At 45.3% G+C, this 20,507-nt stretch overlaps 1 protein-coding gene across 1 annotated transcript; it reads left to right on the top strand.

Annotated features, from left to right (window-relative positions):
* Window positions 1–1,559: 1,559 nt before the first annotated feature.
* On the top strand, window positions 1,560–19,695 carry LOC110486265 (serine/threonine-protein kinase 17A). Its single transcript, XM_021557723.3, has 7 exons — window positions 1,560–3,659; window positions 9,412–9,624; window positions 14,831–14,975; window positions 16,377–16,503; window positions 16,622–16,670; window positions 16,853–17,032; window positions 17,750–19,695. Exons 1-7 carry the CDS (start codon window positions 3,562–3,564, stop codon window positions 18,033–18,035), a joined length of 1,098 nt encoding a protein of 365 aa, XP_021413398.3. The 5' UTR covers window positions 1,560–3,561; the 3' UTR covers window positions 18,036–19,695.
* Window positions 19,696–20,507: the final 812 nt, after the last annotated feature.

The following is a 20,507-nucleotide window of genomic DNA, read 5'->3' as shown; positions in this document are numbered from 1 at the left end:
TTGGAACGCACCCAGCCCAGACTTAAGGTAACAATTTGAGGAGGCAGGCAGCAACATTACAGGGTTATGTAACCCATAGTCGCCGGTCCTTAATGACTTCACAGGCCCTTTGGAATGTCCAATTCTCAAAAAGTCTCTCTTTTCACAGCTCTATTTGTGGCAACACAAATTAGGTTTGGTATTGTAACCTTAAACAAATCCTTTGTCTGTGCTGTGCTGTGCTGTGCTGTGGTGGAAGAAGTACTAAATTGTCATACTTGAGTTAAAGTAAAGATACCTTAATAGAAAATTACTCAAGTAAAAGTGAAAGTCACCCAGTAAAATACTACTTGAGTAAAAGTCTAAAAGTATATGGTTTAAAATGTACTTGAATACAGTGGTGGAAAAAGTACTGAACTAGTAAAAGTAAAAAGTAGAGTAAATACTATTTTGTTTACTTAAATACTGTGCACCAGACCAGTGGTGATTTTCCACCTGACAACCATAACTAGACGCCTGTATTTTAGATTGGGTTCTTTCCATTTGTCTTTTGTTGTTTCATTATTTATGCATTCCTGTTCTTTCCCTCTTAGCTGCTCACATATCTCTCTCCTTCAGTATAAACACAGAGAATGAGGATTGGGCTATCATGTCCAAAAACAAAGCCTCACCCAGTTTCAAGATAATTATGTTTCCTACCATTATGACACCGTTGATTGATATTCAACATCAGCAGCAGCAGTACATTTGCATCCTTCTACAGCAATACCCAGTAAGCTGACTGGTCCTGTGAATGAATGGCTTGATAAAGATCAACATTGCACCTTGCCACATGTGGTCTTCCCACTCTACACCATTTGTAAAGTGAGGTCATAACCTCAACCCCCCCCCCCCCCCCCACTCCTTTATTGTCTGGGATGTGTCTCAGCTGTGTAGGAAAACTATCTCCCATACAGAATGACCAGCTCTGTTTGTCCATGGGGCAATTCACCCCAACACAGGGGCCTTCAGCCCTATAACATTGAACATCCTCGGCCCAGGCCAGCCGTGACGTCAGCAAGCCTCTGGCGCTTAGGTGACAAATTTCCTAGGGGACGGAGCCCAGCCCAGGTCTGGTGCTGCTGCATCGTGGGCCAAGTCACTCTGCTCTGCTCTACTGCCAGTTGTAAACAGCAATTACTTAATGAGGATGCCTGAATTCCTGCCATGCATGTTGCCCAATTTTCTGGGACTCCATTGTGGCTGCCCAATATACTGGGTCTCCACTGTGGCTGCCCAATTGACTGGGTCTCCACTGTGGCTGCCCAATATACTGGGTCTCCACTGTGGCTGCCCAATATACTGGGTCTCCACTGTGGCTGCCCAATATACTGGGTCTCCACTGTGGCTGCCCAATATACCGGGTCTCCACTGTGGCTGCCCAATTGACTGGGTCTCCACTGTGGCTGCCCAATATACTGGGTCTCCACTGTAGCTGCCCAATATACTGGGTCTCCACTGTGGCTGCCCAATTTACTGGGTCTCCTCTGTGGCTGCCCAATATTATGGGTCTCCACTGTGGCTGCCCAATATACCGGGTCTCCACTGTGGCTGCCCAATTGACTGGGTCTCCACTGTGGCTGCCCAATATACTGGGTCTCCACTGTAGCTGCCCAATATACTGGGTCTCCACTGTGGCTGCCCAATTTACTGGGTCTCCTCTGTGGCTGCCCAATATTATGGGTCTCCATTGTGGCTGCCCAATATACTGGGTCTCCACTGTGGCTGCCCAATTGACTGGGTCTCCACTGTGGCTGCCCAATTGACTGGGTCTCCACTGTGGCTGCCCAATATACTGGGTCTCCACTGTGGCTGCCCAATATACTGGGTCTCCACTGTGGCTGCCCAATATACCGGGTCTCCACTGTGGCTGCCCAATTGACTGGTTCTCCACTGTGGCTGCCCAATATACTGGGTCTCCACTGTAGCTGCCCAATATACTGGGTCTCCACTGTGGCTGCCCAATTTACTGGGTCTCCTCTGTGGCTGCCCAATATTATGGGTCTCCACTGTGGCTGCCCAATATACTGGGTCTCCACTGTGGCTGCCCAATTGACTGGGTCTCCACTGTGGCTGCCCAATTGACTGGGTCTCCACTGTGGCTGCCCAATATACTGGGTCTCCACTGTGGCTGCCCAATATACTGGGTCTCCACTGTGGCTGCCCAATATACCGGGTCTCCACTGTGGCTGCCCAATTGACTGGGTCTCCACTGTGGCTGCCCAATATACTGGGTCTCCACTGTGGCTGCCCAATATACCGGGTCTCCACTGTGGCTGCCCAATTGACTGGGTCTCCACTGTGGCTGCCCAATATACTGGGTCTCCACTGTAGCTGCCCAATATACTGGGTCTCCACTGTGGCTGCCCAATTTACTGGGTCTCCTCTGTGGCTGCCCAATATTATGGGTCTCCACTGTGGCTGCCCAATATACTGGGTCTCCACTGTGGCAGCCCAGGGAGGGAGGGATGCTTTCTTCTTATTTTGGGTCCTGATTAAATTATGTAATTATAAGATAAAGTGAAAACTGTGATCCTTGACGACTGCCCTACTTTTCAAGTTATTTTGGACTTTAACATTGTTACGGGCCATGATATTTCAGGCCATGGTAGTTTCTACTTTGTGTGTTCTTTGTCTGCATCTGTCTTCCATGAATAAGCTGCCAATGGATGGGGACCTGTTGTGCATTCTTGCCAGATACAGGCAGCAGGGCAGGGGCACTGACATAAAATGTGCCACTCCCAGTGCAGAGGTGAAGGACACATGTTCAGGATGAGAGAAGAGCAGTTCCTAGCATCATGCCCCATGGTCAGTCTGACTGACTGCCATGATTGCAGTATATGTGGGAGAGATGCATGCCTTGATTGGTAAAATCTTTCCCAAAGTAATGATTGACACATTTGATTGCTCACTTGCCTACAGCATGTTTCTGTTACATCAAACTCTTATTGTTTTTAGGTGTGTGTTGCAAAATCTAAGCAGTAGGCGCTAAAGTTTGGTTACTTACTACTTGCATTAGAGGTGTAGCTGTGTCCATTTATTTTAAAGACATCTACTGAGGCAGTAAGAGTAGGCAACCTGTTGAATGCCACCCTAAGTAGGCTAGTGCCTGTCTATCAGCCGTGTCGTAGTATGCGCACTGACTTTAACCCTCCCCTTAACAAAGCCAAATTACGATTGGCTTTCATGGCACAGCGTCACTGAGAAAGGCTGGCTCTGCGATCGAGCTAATTTTTGGGACTGTCTATCTACACGCAAACTAACATACAGCGCTTGGCTTGATTACAGCTGCGGTGTATTAGTAGTTCCTTCATACTTTAATGATTCATCTGTCTATTCCTGAGGGTCACAGAATTAACCTGGGGATTTTTTGGGTGCTGAGAAGTTTGCTGTTCTGAAGTTTCATTACAATTTATTTTCCTGTTTATTTAGCTTTCTCTATATATTTTTTTGTCATGAAATTAACTTGAACGTATTGAACAGCTAATATAACTTCTGCCAAGGAAATATATTTTCTCTCTCTCCAATCGGACTGCAATAACAATGATGAACAAGAACGGGATGGTGACGAAGATTCACACGAGAATTAGGACCGATCCTTTCACGAGCAATTATGAGTTGCTTGGCAGAGAATTGGGCAGGTAAGTCGGATGAAATGTTTAATAAATTACCCTGTCCAGATCATGAAATGATGAGATAGAATAGATGTCAATGCGTGCTACAGTGCGAAATAAACACGGGGGAGGCAGGGGTAAACGCACTGTTAATTCTTTCAAGTGAGGAATTACAAATTCGAAATGTTTGTCATTTTCTCTCTGCACGTGCAAACGGGAGTAAGTGAACATTTCACCTTGTCGGCCCAATCCGGATGAGTGGCGCTGGCACTGCCATGGAGAACTCTCGATCTGCGCCCATTGAATTGTTTTGTGTGGTTGGCATTTTTTTGTTGTAAGGGAAATCTGTGGGATGTGTTTGTGTGAGCCCTGATATTTCTTTAAGTATAACCAGCCTGGTCTCAAAGACTAGACGTAACATAGTAAACGTAATTCTGAGACACTTAAATTAGTATATGTTACTTTTGGTATGGTTACTTATGGCAACAAAAAAAGGTTGGTTGGCCAGGCGTATAACGTGAACGTCTAGCATGCGTGTTGGATTCTCATCACAAACAACTTTAGCATTTTAGCTACTTTGCAACGACCTAGCATGTTAGCCAATCCTTCCTCTAACCTTTAACCCTTTAACTTAACTCCTAACAGTGGTGTAAAGTACTTATTAAGTGCCATATGTTTTTTTTGTGGTGGTGGGGTGGTGTATCTACTCTAGTATTTATATTTTTGACAACTTTTACTTAACTACATTCCTATAGAAAATAATATACTTTTTACTCCATACATTTCCTCTGACACACAAGTAGTCATTACATTTGAATGCTTAGCAGGACAGGAAAATGGTCCAATTAAAACACTTATCAAGAGGTCCTCCCTACTGCCTCTGATCTGGTGGACTCACTAAACACATATGCTTCATTTATAGCCAGGGTACACTCCAGCAGTCTATCTGCTAATGACAAATGTAATTATGCCATCTGGGTTGCTTAATAGAAGGAATTTGAAAGGTTTTATTTGACCTTTTTTTGTTACTTTAGTATATTTAAAACAAAGTACTTTTACTCAAGTAGTATTTTATTGGGTGACTTTCACTTGGGTTTTCTATTAAGTTTTACTTTTACTCAGGTATGACAAGTGAGTACTTTTCCACCATTGACTCATAACCCTTACTCCTAGCATAGTGAACATTACCAGCTAGCTAACGTTAGCAACAACAACAAATTGGAATTCATAAAATATCAAACTTTTTGCAAATTTGTAACATATTGTATGAATTGTGGTTAGTAACATATCATACTAAATGGATGATGGACAGCCACAAATTAATACATACCATATGAAACGTATCATACTAAATGGAGTGGTAGGATTTACGTACATAATAATGCGAAATTGGTATAAAAAAAAGTTGGTATTACGAGCTCTGTTGAATAACAGCTAATGCACAATTGCATGGGTAGATCATTCTGAAAGGTGTTCATGACAAAGATGGTGGATAAATTATGATAATTCACTTCGGTTCGGTCTACTTAACTGGGTATGTCGCCCATAGACGCACTAGCAGCTGGGTCTGGTCTACTTAGTTGTTCATTTACTTTCATTGAACCAGAAAAAAACAGCGAGTTGGGTGTCTCACTCCCTCTTCTGTCTCTGTTCATGATCTTGTAGGTGTTCTTGGGAGTCCACCTGACAACTGCGCAGTCACATATTTTCAGTCACAATAAAGAGCATCATAATTATGCCCCTTGTGGTCTGAACTGGTTTTGGTTTGTAGGCTACTTTTTGTCATGGCTGATTTTACATGAGTAAGGAGTTGATAAATGCAATGGTAATTGAACCTTGTTTTTCTATGTGGTGATTTATTTTGGGGCAGATGGTATGTTGAATGTTACTTAATTCTAAAACGGGACCATTTTTCTGCTCATGATACACATACTGTATCAACACTAGCACAACAAAAATGTCCTTCATTTGGAATTCATCCCAGCCTCGAGCAATGGCATGTCAAATCAAATCCAATTTTATTTGTCACATACACATGGTTAGCAGATGTTAATGCGAGTGTAGCGAAATGCTTGATTCTCCTTCAATTATGGCACTTTCTGTCCCCTATAAACTGAATTGATGTCAAAGGAGAACTTTACCCTAAATCGCTATATCTCCCCTCTTTAATTGCTACTGCTGTGGGGGCCGTCGGTAGAAGGGTGAATATGCGATGCATTTTACCAGCCCCAGAATTATTAGCATGAAATATGCTCTGACCTACATGTGCCATCCCTGAACTCAGTAGCTCCCGATCTCTACCTCCACCAAGGAATCTCTGGCACACACAAGTTAACACAGGAAGAGATGTTTGCTATTATTCTTTTTTTTCCCCAGGATCCAGACCATGCCTACAGCCTCACCCATGGCTGTTTGTTTGGGTCTGTTACAGTGGGCTATTTCCCTGCCAATCAGCCCTGTTTTGTCCTGGGGGTCAGGGTGCGGGATAACATGTAATTACCATCACCGCCCTGCTCCGGCCCCCTGTTGTTCTCCACAGATCAGCGAGTGTGACGTACCATGCATTTGAACCCAGACACTAACGTGTGCATTCCAAGGGAGTTGAATGGGGAGGTCTCAGATTTTAAACTCCCCAGGTCCAATACACATGGAGAATGTTTTATCTGGAACCTGTTGACTGGGGTTATTGTATCATCTGGACTTGGGTCATCACATTGCTTCTGTCTCGGGTGATATTGTACCAATACCCCATGCAACCGTCCTTTTTAACTTCATAGGGGGGGGGGGGGGGGTGGTATTTAATTTGTCTCTTTTCTTGATAGTATGCAGTCAGGTGCTAAATAAAGACCCATTCACTTTGCCAGTTGGTAGCAGCCATATTTCCCTGTCAGACACCATGGGACATCCTGGGCCAGCAGCCAGGACCTGGGGGGGCTGTTTGAGCTCTGAGAGAGCCCAGCGTCCTCTCGGCACTCCTTCTACCCCCATCTCTCTCTCCTCCTCATCCTCCTCCCATTACTTCCTCGCCCCCACAACATCCTGATCTGGCCTCATAAATCCCATTAAGTGCAGGAATGTGAGCTGTGTTGGATGCCAGGAGAGCAACTTGTCAAGATTAGATGGCCAGTAGAAGAGGAGGGATGGATCCCCCCCCCCCCGCCACTATGTGTGAGACATTGTGGCCCCTGCTGGAGCGGATTTCCGCAATAACACTTTTGATGGCTTCTGATATCTGCCCCTGATTGCTTCCCTTCAATGATCCCCCCCCCCCCCCGCCCCCCCTCTGTAAATATGCTCACACAAATCAGGCATTTTGATAAAGTAGAAGAGTTTTGACTTTGAGGGCAAGTTACGAGTTGACATGAAAGGTATTGACTTTAAACTGGTTGGAACAGGTCCCTGTTTCTAGGTCAAATGGTTGTCCTCTGATATTTAGTTAGTGAAAATCTAGGCTATCTTCACTATGATTTAGAAGGATGGCAAAGGGGTTGTCATTAACAACAATGTGTGGGTTTTTGTGTTTGAGGGAAGTTTGTTTGAGCGAGGCAGCTGAAGGCGATCAGCTGTCTGTGCTCTCCCAGACATGAGTCACTCCCCTTATGAGAAACCCCAGGGAGGGGGGGGGAAACAGTTTCTCAGTTAGATTAGTGCCATCACCACCACAAGTTTCTGGGTTGGTGTCTATGCATTCTGAATGAACGTCCTTTTATGGTCCCCTGTTGATTTGGAAGATTGACACATCACATACATGCAGACATGCTGACGTGAAGCTGCATCATGATGGATCTGCAAATCAGGTGTTGGTGTGTGATGCATAATTGCCTTTTCTGTGGAATTTGGGATTTACACAGAACGTTAAAGACAACCTTCAAGCGGCAGACGTGGTTTCTGTCCGAGTGTCTTTTGGAAGCCGCTTCCTGCTCGAGGAGAAGGCTGGCAGTAATGTCCTCTCGTGGGTCAGACATTTTGAATTGAAGCATGTTGAATTTTATGTTTGCATCCACTTCCACTTCTAACCCCTGTGCTCTTGTCTCTGGTGTGTTACTACAGACAGTGTTAAAACAGCAGGGTAATGATGGCCTAGTTTAGCAACCTTTGACCTGTTGTCACCATCTTAAAAGGCCTCCTGTTGCTCCTCCGCATCGCCTGGGGTTTCTTTTAATATCATCGGCAGTTCCCAGCACAGAGGTAGCTGCTCTGAACTTGGGGAATTGGCTAATTAAAGGAGAAAGGCTTTGACTTTGAATGGTTTGGTTCTTTTGATTTGGAACAATGTGCCCTAGCAATCCTCACTAGGGCTGGGAAACCAGTGAGAGTGATGAAAGGGGAAGGAGGAACAGCCCACAGGGAATGGCCTTGTGCCAGCTAACATATCCAGGAGGAGTAGCAGGCGTTGGTCTACAGCACCGCCAGCCTGGAGGAAAGATGTAAGAAAATGACCGGCACCAAGCTGACATTCCCTCTCCATACAGGCACGGCTTTTAATAGCAGAACCGTAGGGATGCCATTATGTCTACCTGTGCAGTTTCTATGAATGGTTACCTTTCACTGCCAGGCTCAGTCTGGCTGAGACATCTGACTCCAAAGCAGTGTTTGTCAAGTAACATGGCAGAAATAGTTGTCAGTTGAATCAGGAAAGTGAGGGAAGGCCGAAATTCACTAACAGGGTTGCCAAATGACTTGCTAAGTGACGTTGCGGCGGCCTTTAAAAATATATCTATATTTTTTTTAAATCGAGGGGTTGGGTGGACTCCGCTGTGGCCTCCTGGACCCCCATCTCCCCTAGTCCAGCCCCAGGGAAGTGGGTGGTCCTAGTGCAGGGGCTGCCATGTTTGCTGGTCATCCTGCACAGGCCTTTGTGTGGCTGTCCGAGGAGATGCAGGGTCTGGGTGGAGGCGTTTGGGAATTGCGTTTGTCCCCTGCCGCTGTAAGAATGGGAAGTGAACAAGGCTCCTTTATCGTCCTGGGATGGTGTTTTGTAGAAGGCTGGACACAGTGGGGTGATTCTACACATCGGATTTCCTGCCCACACCCGCAGCCTGGCCCGAAACACCTCTGCTGAATCCATCAATGTAATGCAGCAGCAAAAGGAATGCTCAGATGGTATTCTAGAATTGTGGTTCTACATTCCTCTTTTTTCTTTTCTCTGGGGGTGGGGCTTGTGGACAGACAACAAGCCCAGCTGTTGCCCTTCTCTCTTTATGTTGACCTTTAAAGAGTGCTATTAATCTTATCACCCCCCCCCCCCCCCCCCCCCCGCCGCCGCCTGTCCATACAGCCACTCAGGCCCACCGTCGCTCCTATCTCCTGCCTGTCAAGCCCTCCACTGTGGAAGAGGAGAGAGGGATATCTTACTACACTGATGAGGGAGCCTATCACTTGGTGTTCATCATCAGTCCTATATTGCATAACAATGGTAGATGACTCCATGTGTATCCCTCTGTTTTGTAATACCACTCAGTCCACCTCTTCATTTCCCTTGGTGGTCTTTCAGTGACCTGTGCAGCCTACCTATTGTAATCTGCTTCGCTGCACTGCAAAAAAAATAAAAATGTTTTGCTTTATTGGTGTCATAATTGTTTGGAACTCTCAGTGCTGTAATTGCTGTTTCTCTCCCATGATTACTCCCTGCAGGTTCATGGCCAGAGTCAATCACATTTACCGATAAGACATTGAAGACAACCAAATCAAACGTGTAAGCCTCCTGTAAATGAAACTGTTAATTGTGTTTCTGATTATTCAACATATCCCTTTTCCCCCACTATTTTTCTCTTCCCAGGGGAAAGTTTGCTGTGGTGAAGAAGTGCATTGAGAAGGCGACAGGGAAGGAGCACGCTGCCAAGTTCTTGAGGAAGCGTCGGAAGGGCGAGGACTGCCGCATGGACATCCTCAACGAGATCGCTGTTCTGGAGTCAGCCAAGGCTAACCCTTATGTGGTGGCGCTGCATGAGGTCTACGAGACCAACTCTGAGATCATCCTCATCCTCGAGTGGTGAGTGAGCTCGTAATGCATCAAAACGCAAAGACCATGGAAAAACGTGGTGTGTACAGTATGTGCGTGTGTGTTTGGATCTCTGCACCGCCCTTAGTTCATGTCGCCAGTGATGGGAGAAAATGCTGGTGATGGTAATCTAGAAGACCTTTTAAACTCTCCGTACATGTTGATGCTCCACCACAATGCAGCACTGCCAGGAAAAAATGGGATGAAATGATAAGGTTTCTAATGAGGGGGGAAATGAGAAACCATTATGCGCCATTTGCTGAAAGAACTTTCCGTCTCTGCAGGTTTTTCTATTTCTGCGTAGTTTCGAGGGGTTTTGATTTGATGTGGTCGCCTGAGTCAAAATGTATTCTGCTTATATAAAACATGGGATTTTTTTTTACGTGATTTTTTTTGTTTCAAAACCGCATGAGATCTTGCGTAGACAGGATGTTGAGTGACGTGAATGTCAGAGCATTGGGTTTCTTGAGAAATGGTAGATTACATCTCTCCAGTCTAACCCTCACATGCCGACTTCCTGTGTTTTTGCTGTCTTTCTTCTGAGGATGCAGCTGCATGTCACTCAAGAGTTTGTCACCTTTAAAAACAGCTGCGTGTGCACGCACACCAAACACGCACAGGCCTGCTTGAACCTTGTAACCTTATAAGGAAATGATAACTCCCCTGTGGTTGGTCGCTGTGCTCATAGCCACATCCCCGATTCTTGTTACCTTGTCAGACTGTGTCAGTGTTCCTGTAAACAGACGGACGAAGATGGGCCAAAGGACTCGATCTAGAAGATTCTTGAGAATAAGTATTTGTCACGTGATACATTTTTAAGGAAAGCTAGCATCAGTCAAATTATTTCGTCATGCTTTTTACCAGCCCCAAATAGTGGCTCTGCTTCCTCTTTTCACACTGGGGGGGGGGGGGGGGGGGGGTGTGTGTGTGTGTGCTTGATCTTGGACCCCAGTGTGAAAAGAGGAAGCAGAGCCACTAATTCATGCCTTCAGTGGGTCAGCTCTGCAGGGGTAGGCACTGGTCCATAGCCCTGCACTAGCTGCCAGATAAGCGCTTCCTTGTGCTGTCGTCCTTTGTCTGTCGTCCTTTGTCTATCTGAAAGTTTGAGAGATTCTTCTAGGCCAATGTTCATCCAGATCCCAATATAGGTTATGGTTCTTAGTGAAATCCCCTACTAACTTGTCAATCTGCAGCCATTGAGATGCTGTTGCAGCCTGTATGACTGTGAACTTTTTAACTCTGTTAAAGGGCTCTCTGACCTCAGCGTGGGCTAGCTTTGCTGCAAACCAGAGAATAATGTTCCATTTCCTGTGGGTTTACATAGAAGCCGTTAGTGACGCTCCCAAAAGTAGCACACACACAAAGTAGCATACTCATACTCACACATTGGCACACATTGGTCTGCACATAGCCACAACCACATCCCCACGCAACTTATGAGAAATGGAAATGATAAACTACATTTTTCTCATCAGTAAGTTTTTAAAACCAGTCTGCGCGAGCACCACAAACGCCACACATAACGACTAGTCTAAACGAAAATGCCACTTTTAATGAGAAATTAACCTGTATCATCTCTGCTTGGAACGCATTCTGACGGTTTAATCATAATGGTTTTCCGTACTCGAGGCGTAGTCCATGGCCTGCTTCTGATGGTGGTGAATAGTTGCATGAAATTCGTTTCTTCAATGGTTCTCCAACAAACCTTCGCTTGTCATCTCTGTGTTCCCAACTCTCTACATGTCTTGTCAAGGAAAACCCATGGTGTTACCAGAGATTAAACAACCCTCTAGGATGAGACCAAACATCTTATATTTTTGTCATATTGACAAATACAGTATTGTGCGGGCCTCCCGGGTGGCGCAGTGGTCTAGGGCACTGCATCGCTGTGCCTCCAGAGACTCTGGGTTCGCGCCCAGGCTCTGTTGCAGCCGGCCGCGACCGTGAGGTCCATGGGGTGACGTACAATTGGCCTAGTGTCGTCCGGGTTAGGGAGGTTTTGGCCGGTATCCTTGTCTCATCGCGCACTAGCGACTCTTGTGGCGGGCCGGGTGCAGTGCACGCTAACCAGGTCGCCAGGTGCACTGTGTTTCCTCCTGGTGTGGCTGGCGTGGCTGGCTTCCGGGTTGGATGCGCGCTGGCGAAGCAGTGCGGCTTGGTTGGGTTGGGTTGTGTTTCGGGGGACGCATTGCTTTTCTTCCGAGCCCGTACGGGAGTTGTGACGATGAGACAAGATAGTAACTACTAACAGTTGTTTACCCCCTTTTCGTGGTATCCATTTTTTTTTTTTTAAATACAGTATTGTACAGGTGCATTTCTAGAGGTCTACATTATATGTGGGAAAATTAGCTGTAAGGTTTGGTCCAACCCTCAGTCACTACATATTTGTTTATCATCTGGCAAACAATACAAGATACAAGTGTTGTGAATACTGTACTCAGCTGTTTCACCTCGGAGGCCTTGAACTCATGACACTGCTGTAAACTGAGGTAACTTCAGATAAGAGGAACTCAAAATCCTAACCAATTACAGGCAATCGGATAGTCTTGGGAATGGCAGTCCGGTCCACAGATTGCCCGGCCAATCATAACCCTAGAGCAGCTTTCAAGCTTTACACGGGTATGTTTATGAAAATGTATCACTTTGACTCACTCCAGCTTGATCTTTCAGCGCTGATGGAATCATTCCTGAGGTAATTTTTTTCTACAACAGGTTTTTCAGCCCCTCTAATTGGGGAAGAGGGTGGTGTTTTCTTCTTCCCCTCTGTCCTCTTAATTCTGCTTTCATCCTGAAGTGTAATGGTATCTGATGTTTTTCCGTGGGTATTGAGACATCTTACATTGAAACCCTCCTCTCCAGTCCATGTCAGCCATTTTATCTTTGTCTCTTCAAATGTATTCAGTCAATGGATTATGTAACAGTCTTTGATACACATCTCCACTGTCTGGCATGGGATGGCTTTCATTTAAAACTGCAATAACGTCTTCAGAAGATCTTTTTGGGAACTAGTAAAAGTGTTTTGGAGGATGAGGGCGGTCTAATTAATTGTATTCCAATTTTCGAAATTCTCTTCATTCTAGTAAGGTTTGACACATCAAGTCTCCTGTAACGGAGGATGAGTTGTCACAGCATAATCCCATCTAAATGATGACAACTCTGAAACCAGAGTATGTACTGTACTGAGAACACAATGCAGTCAACACACAGGCCTTGTGAGAAGTGATCAGTAGTAGGCTTTGAGCTTCTCTCTCTGTTTGGTAGCTGGCCAGCAAGAGCATAATGCCTATTCCTGGAGATCTTAAGTGCAGACTAACCAATATTGTTCTCCTCTCATTGAGAACTCATGGCTCATCTGTCTTCAGCTCGTTCTCAAGTAGCTCTTTGCCTGCCCTCTGCCCAATCCTGATGTTCTGCGGGTGACGGCTACTGTGAGGCTCTTTGATGGGACTCTGTGCTGTTCTTCTGTCTTAAGTGGATGGGAAACCATTCCATGTCTGCTGACTGACAGTGGGGAGACTGGTCCACTGAGGCATAGAGGGAGAAATGAGACCATACATCTCCCGCCATCATGTTTGTATGTCCTCAGTCCATGTCATTTCTACAGGATGGCTCTTGTTCGTACTAAAAGCCTTGTCTCCTCCTAGATGAGTTTATTGAAGTATTTTGGAGGGTACCTTTGTTTCCGCCTATTGGTAATTAGTTCAAACGGGGGGAAAAAAGGGGTGGGATAATTAGACCTATTTGAGTCAATTGTATTAAATTGAGACCCAGCACATGGAACAGATGAACAATGAGTGGCACGATCAGTTAGCTTAAAAAAAAAAAGTATCATGCAGTTGTCAGCAAGCATAAATCAAAGCCATGCTTCCAACGACACACTGATGTCTCTCATTTCCTCTCTACCCCCCCAAAACTGGTAAACTAGGCCTGCTATGCACATTTGGTATACATGGGTACTGTAGGGACTTGGGAGGGGGGGGGGGGGGGTCAGAAGAGACGGCCAGCAATAAATGTGTGGAGCCCCAAACGAAAGGGGATTTATATGGCCCAATGATGGATATCCAGAAAAACAGAACCTGATATTTCTGCAGCGGAGGACAGTAAAGGTGAAGGTGCGAGGCTACCCAGGGATTAGATGGTGTGGTTATGTAACAGTTATGCCCGGGCCATGGTCGCAGATTTCCTCTCCAGATAAAAACCATGTGTGCTGACTAAATCCCCCACACGCGGCTGTGCTATTTGGCAAGCGTCCTCTCTCTAGGCTTTTCATCTGCTTTGGAGAAGCATCCAACACAAATGTGCCGTGTCCCAGACGGATTTGCTTACCACTGTTACACGAAGAGTGACAAACCAGGATTTTGCCTTAACAAAACTGAGAAGTCGCCATTTTAGTTTGGTAATTAGCCTTTCTATTTTCTAAGTGGAGCCAAAAAAAATAGGACAACCCCCCCCCCCCCCCCCTCCCTAATCCCTAATAATTTTGGGGAGTGACACAGCAGTGTGGTGGTAATCCCTGCAATTTAGTGTCCTATCCACTACTTTAAAACTATGGGTTCGTTTCAGTGTGCTGTCACGGTCTTACATCTTAGGTAACTCTTTTATTATACGACAGGGATCTCGAGTTTGATAGAGTTGAAATTCTTTCCCCTTCGTTTTTTGTTTGTGACTTAACTGATCTGGAATTTGTGTGTAACTCTGGAAAGTCTTATCCGGGACTGGCACTGACTGATATGGGTCCTCGTATCTCGAGTCCGCTGAGGTCAGGGAGGCACCATTTTTCTTCTGATTTCCGTGTCGGGAACGTCAGTGCCACAGACAGGGGTCACATGCTTTGTGTGTGGATGTGGAGCACTGACCCTGTTCCCAAGCCCAAAGTACAAGAACCACTGGGCCAGTGGCGTAACTTTAAAAATAAAAAATCACGGGCTAGGGCCACACTTCACTGTGTGATATAACGGGACAGGGGTGTGGCTGGCATTGTCGTCATGTTTTGATTTGATAGTGGTACAAATGCAGTGATTTACAATGTATACAGTTTATACTATTCATGAGTGTAAATGCTTTACAATGCATCATCAGCAATCAATTACAGCAGCCCATGTAACAAAGGTAAAGATATAATTAACATGTACTGTTTGTTGTTCGTCTCATCACCATGGGTCTATTTTGATCCTCCATTTGCCTCTGTGTTTTCCAGTGCTGCCGGTGGAGAGATCTTCAACCAGTGTGTTGCGGAGAACGACGAGGCCTTCACAGAGAAGGATGTGATCAGGTTGGCCAGACAGATCCTCACCGGCGTGGCCTGTCTGCACCGCAACAACGTGGTCCACTTGGACCTGAAGGTCAGTAGAAAGCGCATCTCGTCACCCAGAACCAAATCGGCTACTAGTTACGGCTGTCAAAGCGAGAGACTTGTTTTTTGTTTTTTTAAACACACAAAAAAAACAGGGCACCCCTGGAATGGGTGACTGTTTCTCAACTGCCATATTGCTCCCCTTAAGCAATGAGAACCCCTTATTGTGGCAGAGCAATAACTCTCCCTGTACATGGGACTTGTCTAGCAAATCAAGACGCCCATCTGAGTTACTCTGTTAGCTTTTAACGAGTGACAACTGTTTTTATGTGAATGCTGCATAGTTTTCGTCCCCGGAGTTCCCGCTCTTACAAATGAACCTGTCAGGGTCTGGTTTCTCTCTCTCTAGAACTTATTTTGTAAAATACTGCAGGGTTGTGACACAGAACAAAAGCTGTACGTCTTGTAGGTTTGTTTTGTCTGCCCAGTGATGTCAAAAACATTTGTGTTGTTGATAATGATGAATAAAAAAAGACACTGTTTTGGAGTATGTTAGAACTTGGCAGGCAGGTTATATATATATATATATATATATATATATATATATATATATGTATGTATGTATGTATGTATGTATGTATGTGTGTGTGTATGAAGAAACCCTCCTCTGTTCCAGAGGGGTTTATGAGGGGGACTAAACCGACTCTGTCCCCAGACTAGATTTTATTGGCTCCCATTTTCTTTTTCTCCTCCCCCAGTGATAGACAGTATTAAATCTATTCTTGGTGAAATGTCGCTGGCAGGCTCTGGTCTGTGTCTCTTGCTCCTTCATTTATCCTAGCTTTTTGAAATGTATTTGACCTTTTTATTTAACTATGCAAGTCGGTTAAGAACAAGTTATTTACAATGACGGCTACCCCACCAAATCCTCCCCTTAACCGGACGATGCTGGGCCAATTGTGCGCCACCCTATGGGACTCCCGATTTCTAGCTGGTTGTGATACAGCCCAGGATCGAACCTGGGTCTGTAGTGATGGCCTTAGACCACTGCGCCACTTGGTCCTCCAAGATGTCCTGGCCAGAGGCCCCAGGCCAGGAATCTAGCCAGTATGACCCAGAGGTTAAGCATCATACATGATATATGAGCCATCTAATCTGATAGGCCCTCCAAGACATCCCACCTTTCCTTGGAATCATCTAATAGGCTAAGGGGATGAACCTGGTTTAGTGATATTGATGTCACCAAATTGAATCCCTCTGGGGCTGTACACTCTGGGTTTGGCTTATTCATGTAGAAGTAGATTAGACTCTTTAATGGGAGGCCTTGAGTATCGATGACTACTCTACTGATTCACAATCTATCAAGCATGGTATGTGACCTCTGTCAATTCACTTACCACGCACTCTTTGGATTTGGTCTCATCTGTCTTATCTCGGTCTCTCCCCTCAGCCCCAGAACATCCTGCTGACCAGTGCCATCCCACTAGGTGATATCCGCATCGTGGACTTTGGCCTGTCCAGACGCATGGACAATGTGACAGAAGTCCGAGAGATCCTGGGCACCCCGGAGTATGTGGGTGAGTCCTGGCTTCTGCAGTCGGTCTATATCAATAAGGAAGATGGATAAGCAATTCTTAACTTCAGTACTGTAAAAAAATTTATCAGGACTAATTGACGTTGTCTATGCTATTCCAGCTCCAGAGATCCTGAACTATGAACCCATCAGCATAGCGACAGACATGTGGTGAGTATGAGTTAAATGGACTGCGTCAAGCAGATATCAGCTAGTGTCCTCAATACATCTCGGTTTTTCCAGAAGCCATAAAATATTGATATCACCAGCCAGCTCCACAGTGGAAATCTGAGAAAAATACTCATGTCTTGTAGTCTGACACCATTCCCCCCTCCTCCTCCTCCTCCTCTCAGGTCCATAGGGGTCCTGACCTACGTCATGCTGACGGGCGAGTCTCCGTTCCTGGGGGACAACAAGCAGGAGACCTTCCTAAACATCTCCCAGATCAACGTGGACTACTCCCAGGATGCCTTCGAGGGCGTCTCCTCCCTCGCCATTGACTTCATCAAGACCCTGCTGCTCAAAAACCCCAGGTGAGGAACAGGATAGGGTCAAGAATCAACACTCAATTAGTTCAGTGCCACAGCCCGACAGATGGATCTTCTCCCACATGTCTCATATTGAGTTCAACGCTAATTAACACGTGAGCGATGTCATTCATACTGCTGCTTGCAGCACAGCCTCGTTAAGTCTCCCGATGCGTGGTAACGTATATGAACAATTTTAATATAAGGATACTGGTCCTTGTTACGTTTCGTCTATTAACACGTTCTGTGTCACCACTGTCGCTATTTGGCCAAGTGTTCCAGCACAGAAGGGCTACATACTGTATGTCACCATCATGTCTCAATGACAAACAGCAGTAGTCGATCGCTGTGATCCAGGGCCGTAATCTTCACTCAATATAATTTAATTGCTGTAGATTATCGGCGGCATTAAAAAAAAAAGTGGAAAAAATTCCTGTGTGTCTGAGTAATCCCAAAGAGGGGAAAAGGCTGGGATGAAAAAGTGAGCTTTGGTGGTTTTTCAAACAGACTGTCAGGGAAAGAAGAGTGTCTGGGGGAAGGGGAGGGACAGGAAGTTGTAAAACTGCATATTTGTCCCCTTTTTACCATTGGCTTTCCTTTTACATATATTCACCCTAGCTATTTCAGTTTTCAAAACGGATGAACAGAAGCTTTAATTAAAGTCCTTGCTGCCTAGACATTGATTGATTTGAGTTCTGACACGCATCCTCTCTGTGTCCACAGGAAGAGAGCCACTGCAGCAGAGTGCCTTAACCACCCCTGGCTGAATGGACCAGCTGACCTTTACACACAGCTCCACGCCAGCTCTCTACCCTCATTGGACGAGCCTGAGACCAGCCAATCAGAGTCTGAGCCTGAGAGCCCGGCACCCTCCCCAGAGCTGGAGAGCATGGGTTCGTACCTGATGTGCCCCGGTCAGGTAGACCTGAAGACGGGCCGCAATGCCTTTTCCTTCACTTCTGAGCCCTTCCCCGCACTGCCAGAGATCCAACAGGAGCTCATCTGCTGAGGAAGGGCTCCACTAGACACTGTGTGTAGTGACTGACTGGACTGCTGTCACAGAATGGACACTGTCTGGAAGCCAGTGAGACTTGGTCTGGTCCTACGCAGGGCCTCCAGCTCTGTTTTGACTCTGTATGTGTGCTGCTGCTACTGCTGCGATGGATGTGTGATCTCTGTCTGAGCTCAGCTGACTGTGTGCAGTAAATCCATGCGTGTTTGATGCATGTTACCCTGTGCTGATTAGTGTGCTGATGCGTGGCGTCTGGTAATGAGCCACACTGACACACTTTTAATGCATGTGTAGCGAGGGTACTGTAACTGTATGAGTGCTGTGAATGGAAGGAGTGGGCCAGTTCTTTGTGCTCGGCTATGAAGACTAGAACAGTGGGACTGACTTCATCCATCACTTGGTCTGGTCTGCACTCTGTGAGTCCTACTTTGTCCCAGGCTGGGTTGATCCCACGTTGGCCCTCAACCTGGCTCTCACCTTGGCTGCCCTTCACGTTCCACTCCCTAACTGACCTTTGAACCTGTACTTCTCCTCTCCTTTGTGAGGATGTAACTGCTCACCCTGAGAGGAAATGACGTTGGCCAACAGGAAGTTGGAACCACTTTGCTTTTGTTGAGGTCTGAGCCTTAAATGCCTTTCATGATGATGTTGATTATGAAGGATGCCTATGTGGTTAGACAGATGTCCCTAGATGAGATGCTGCCTACGCAGCAAAGGAAACCTAACTGACGGACTGTGTTCGGGGAGTGCCCTCACAGAAACCAGTCAGAAGGGTTAAATAGTCCTCTCTGATTTTGTTTGTTCATATGACCACTTCAGGCCCCCAAAACATTGAAAGCCATCTCAATCACCAATCTAATTAAATCACATCCTTTGTTTAGTGGTAAGGACAATCTTGATGTCAATTTAAAGCACTTTTTTATTTTAAGAATGAACTACACAAATGGTCAGAAAGTAATAACCAAAGTCTTGATGAAATGGCTCAAAAAGCACAGTTTAGTTAAGACACAAATGTACATGGCCACTTCCCACCATCTATTGTTAATATATTTGCATCACTCGTTTCCACCAAGTGCCATATAGTTCACCTGTTGTGTTTCTGTTTATTCTTGTGAGATATATTTTTTTTGCTATTGTTGCACAATTTCCATGTACTCATGTTTGAAATATCAGTTTGCCATGTTGGATATGTCACAATATATTTCCCTTTCTTCAGGCTTTGTGAACCGATGTCTTTTTGAAGAGGAAGTGACTAGGATTCAATGATTTGCAACCAATTGAAAGGCTTTGAAGAAAGCTCGTTTTGGATATGTGGTGTTTGAGTGAAGATCACTTACTCTTGAGGGCTTCTCAAAAAGTACTGAAGTGTATATTGTTTGATAGTGTAAGAATAATCTGTAAAATATTTTAATATCCATAATGTATGAACATTTTAATAATTATTGTATGCCTCCTTTTTTGTTTTTGTTTATTTTTATCTTGACTCTGTACTTATGACTTTCATTCCTGGTTACTGCTCATGGAATTTCAGGCAGGTTTGCACTTGTGTCCAGGTGGACGTTACATTGAAATGAATAAATGTTGATGGCATGCCTCGCAAAAATTTATCGAAGAACAATAAATGTACATTTTGTATTAAACTATTCATCTTGATGAATTGACTTCATTGTGTGGTCTGTTTTAAGGCATGGAACAACCCCTGCTTGTCTTGTTCCCTCAAACCACAAAGCTTTAGTCTGGTCAGAACGTAGTTCCTTGTACAAAGGACCGGGGAACTATTGTGACCCAATTTAACATTTATTCTCCTCTTGTGTGCTGAAATATTATGGTCTCTTCACTTGGAAAAACATTCCTCAAACTACAGTATCTTTAGTTTACACTTAAGACCATTTCCCAAGTGTCTGTCTTTCCTGTTTTTGGTACTTTTGGGGAAACAAGTTAAATGTAGCAAGAAGAACTGATGGATTTCCAGAAATATCTAGCCACACTTCACAGGAAATACCAGTCACTTGAAAAGGGACATGCTGTGATGCTTTCTTCACTGGTGTGTACACACATACTAGTTCTCTCTTGTTTACTTGCAGCAGGTTGAACAATGTCCCTGCGTGCCAATGTTCTGGAATCTTGCTTTAATGTGCTCTTCCGCTGAGGGTCGGCACTGGGCCCAGTCCAGCTAGCTCCACTCAGGCTGTGTTGAGCTCTGGACAGACGGGCCCTGCCTGGAGTGACCGTTTCCCTTGAATATCCTGCTCCTTTGACCTTCGGAATGCAAGAAATGTTAGTAACTTTCCCTCTCCCTTTATTCACCCTTGTTAATATAGCCTTTGTTTTCTCAGCAGGAGTGGCTCTGTTTTGCACCGTGGCTATATTTTCACACCTACCAACCCCATACACACATTAACGCCCTCGGCACGCGCACATTATGCAAAACATGACAGAGATGATAGGCTGACTATGTGGCTGCGTTTC

Source organism: Oncorhynchus mykiss, chromosome 13, assembly GCF_057628025.1.
Source record: "Oncorhynchus mykiss isolate SJ-2025 chromosome 13, ASM5762802v1, whole genome shotgun sequence".
NCBI classification, from domain to species: Eukaryota; Metazoa; Chordata; class Actinopteri; order Salmoniformes; family Salmonidae; genus Oncorhynchus; species Oncorhynchus mykiss.
This window is presented reverse-complemented; position numbering and strand designations above follow the sequence as displayed.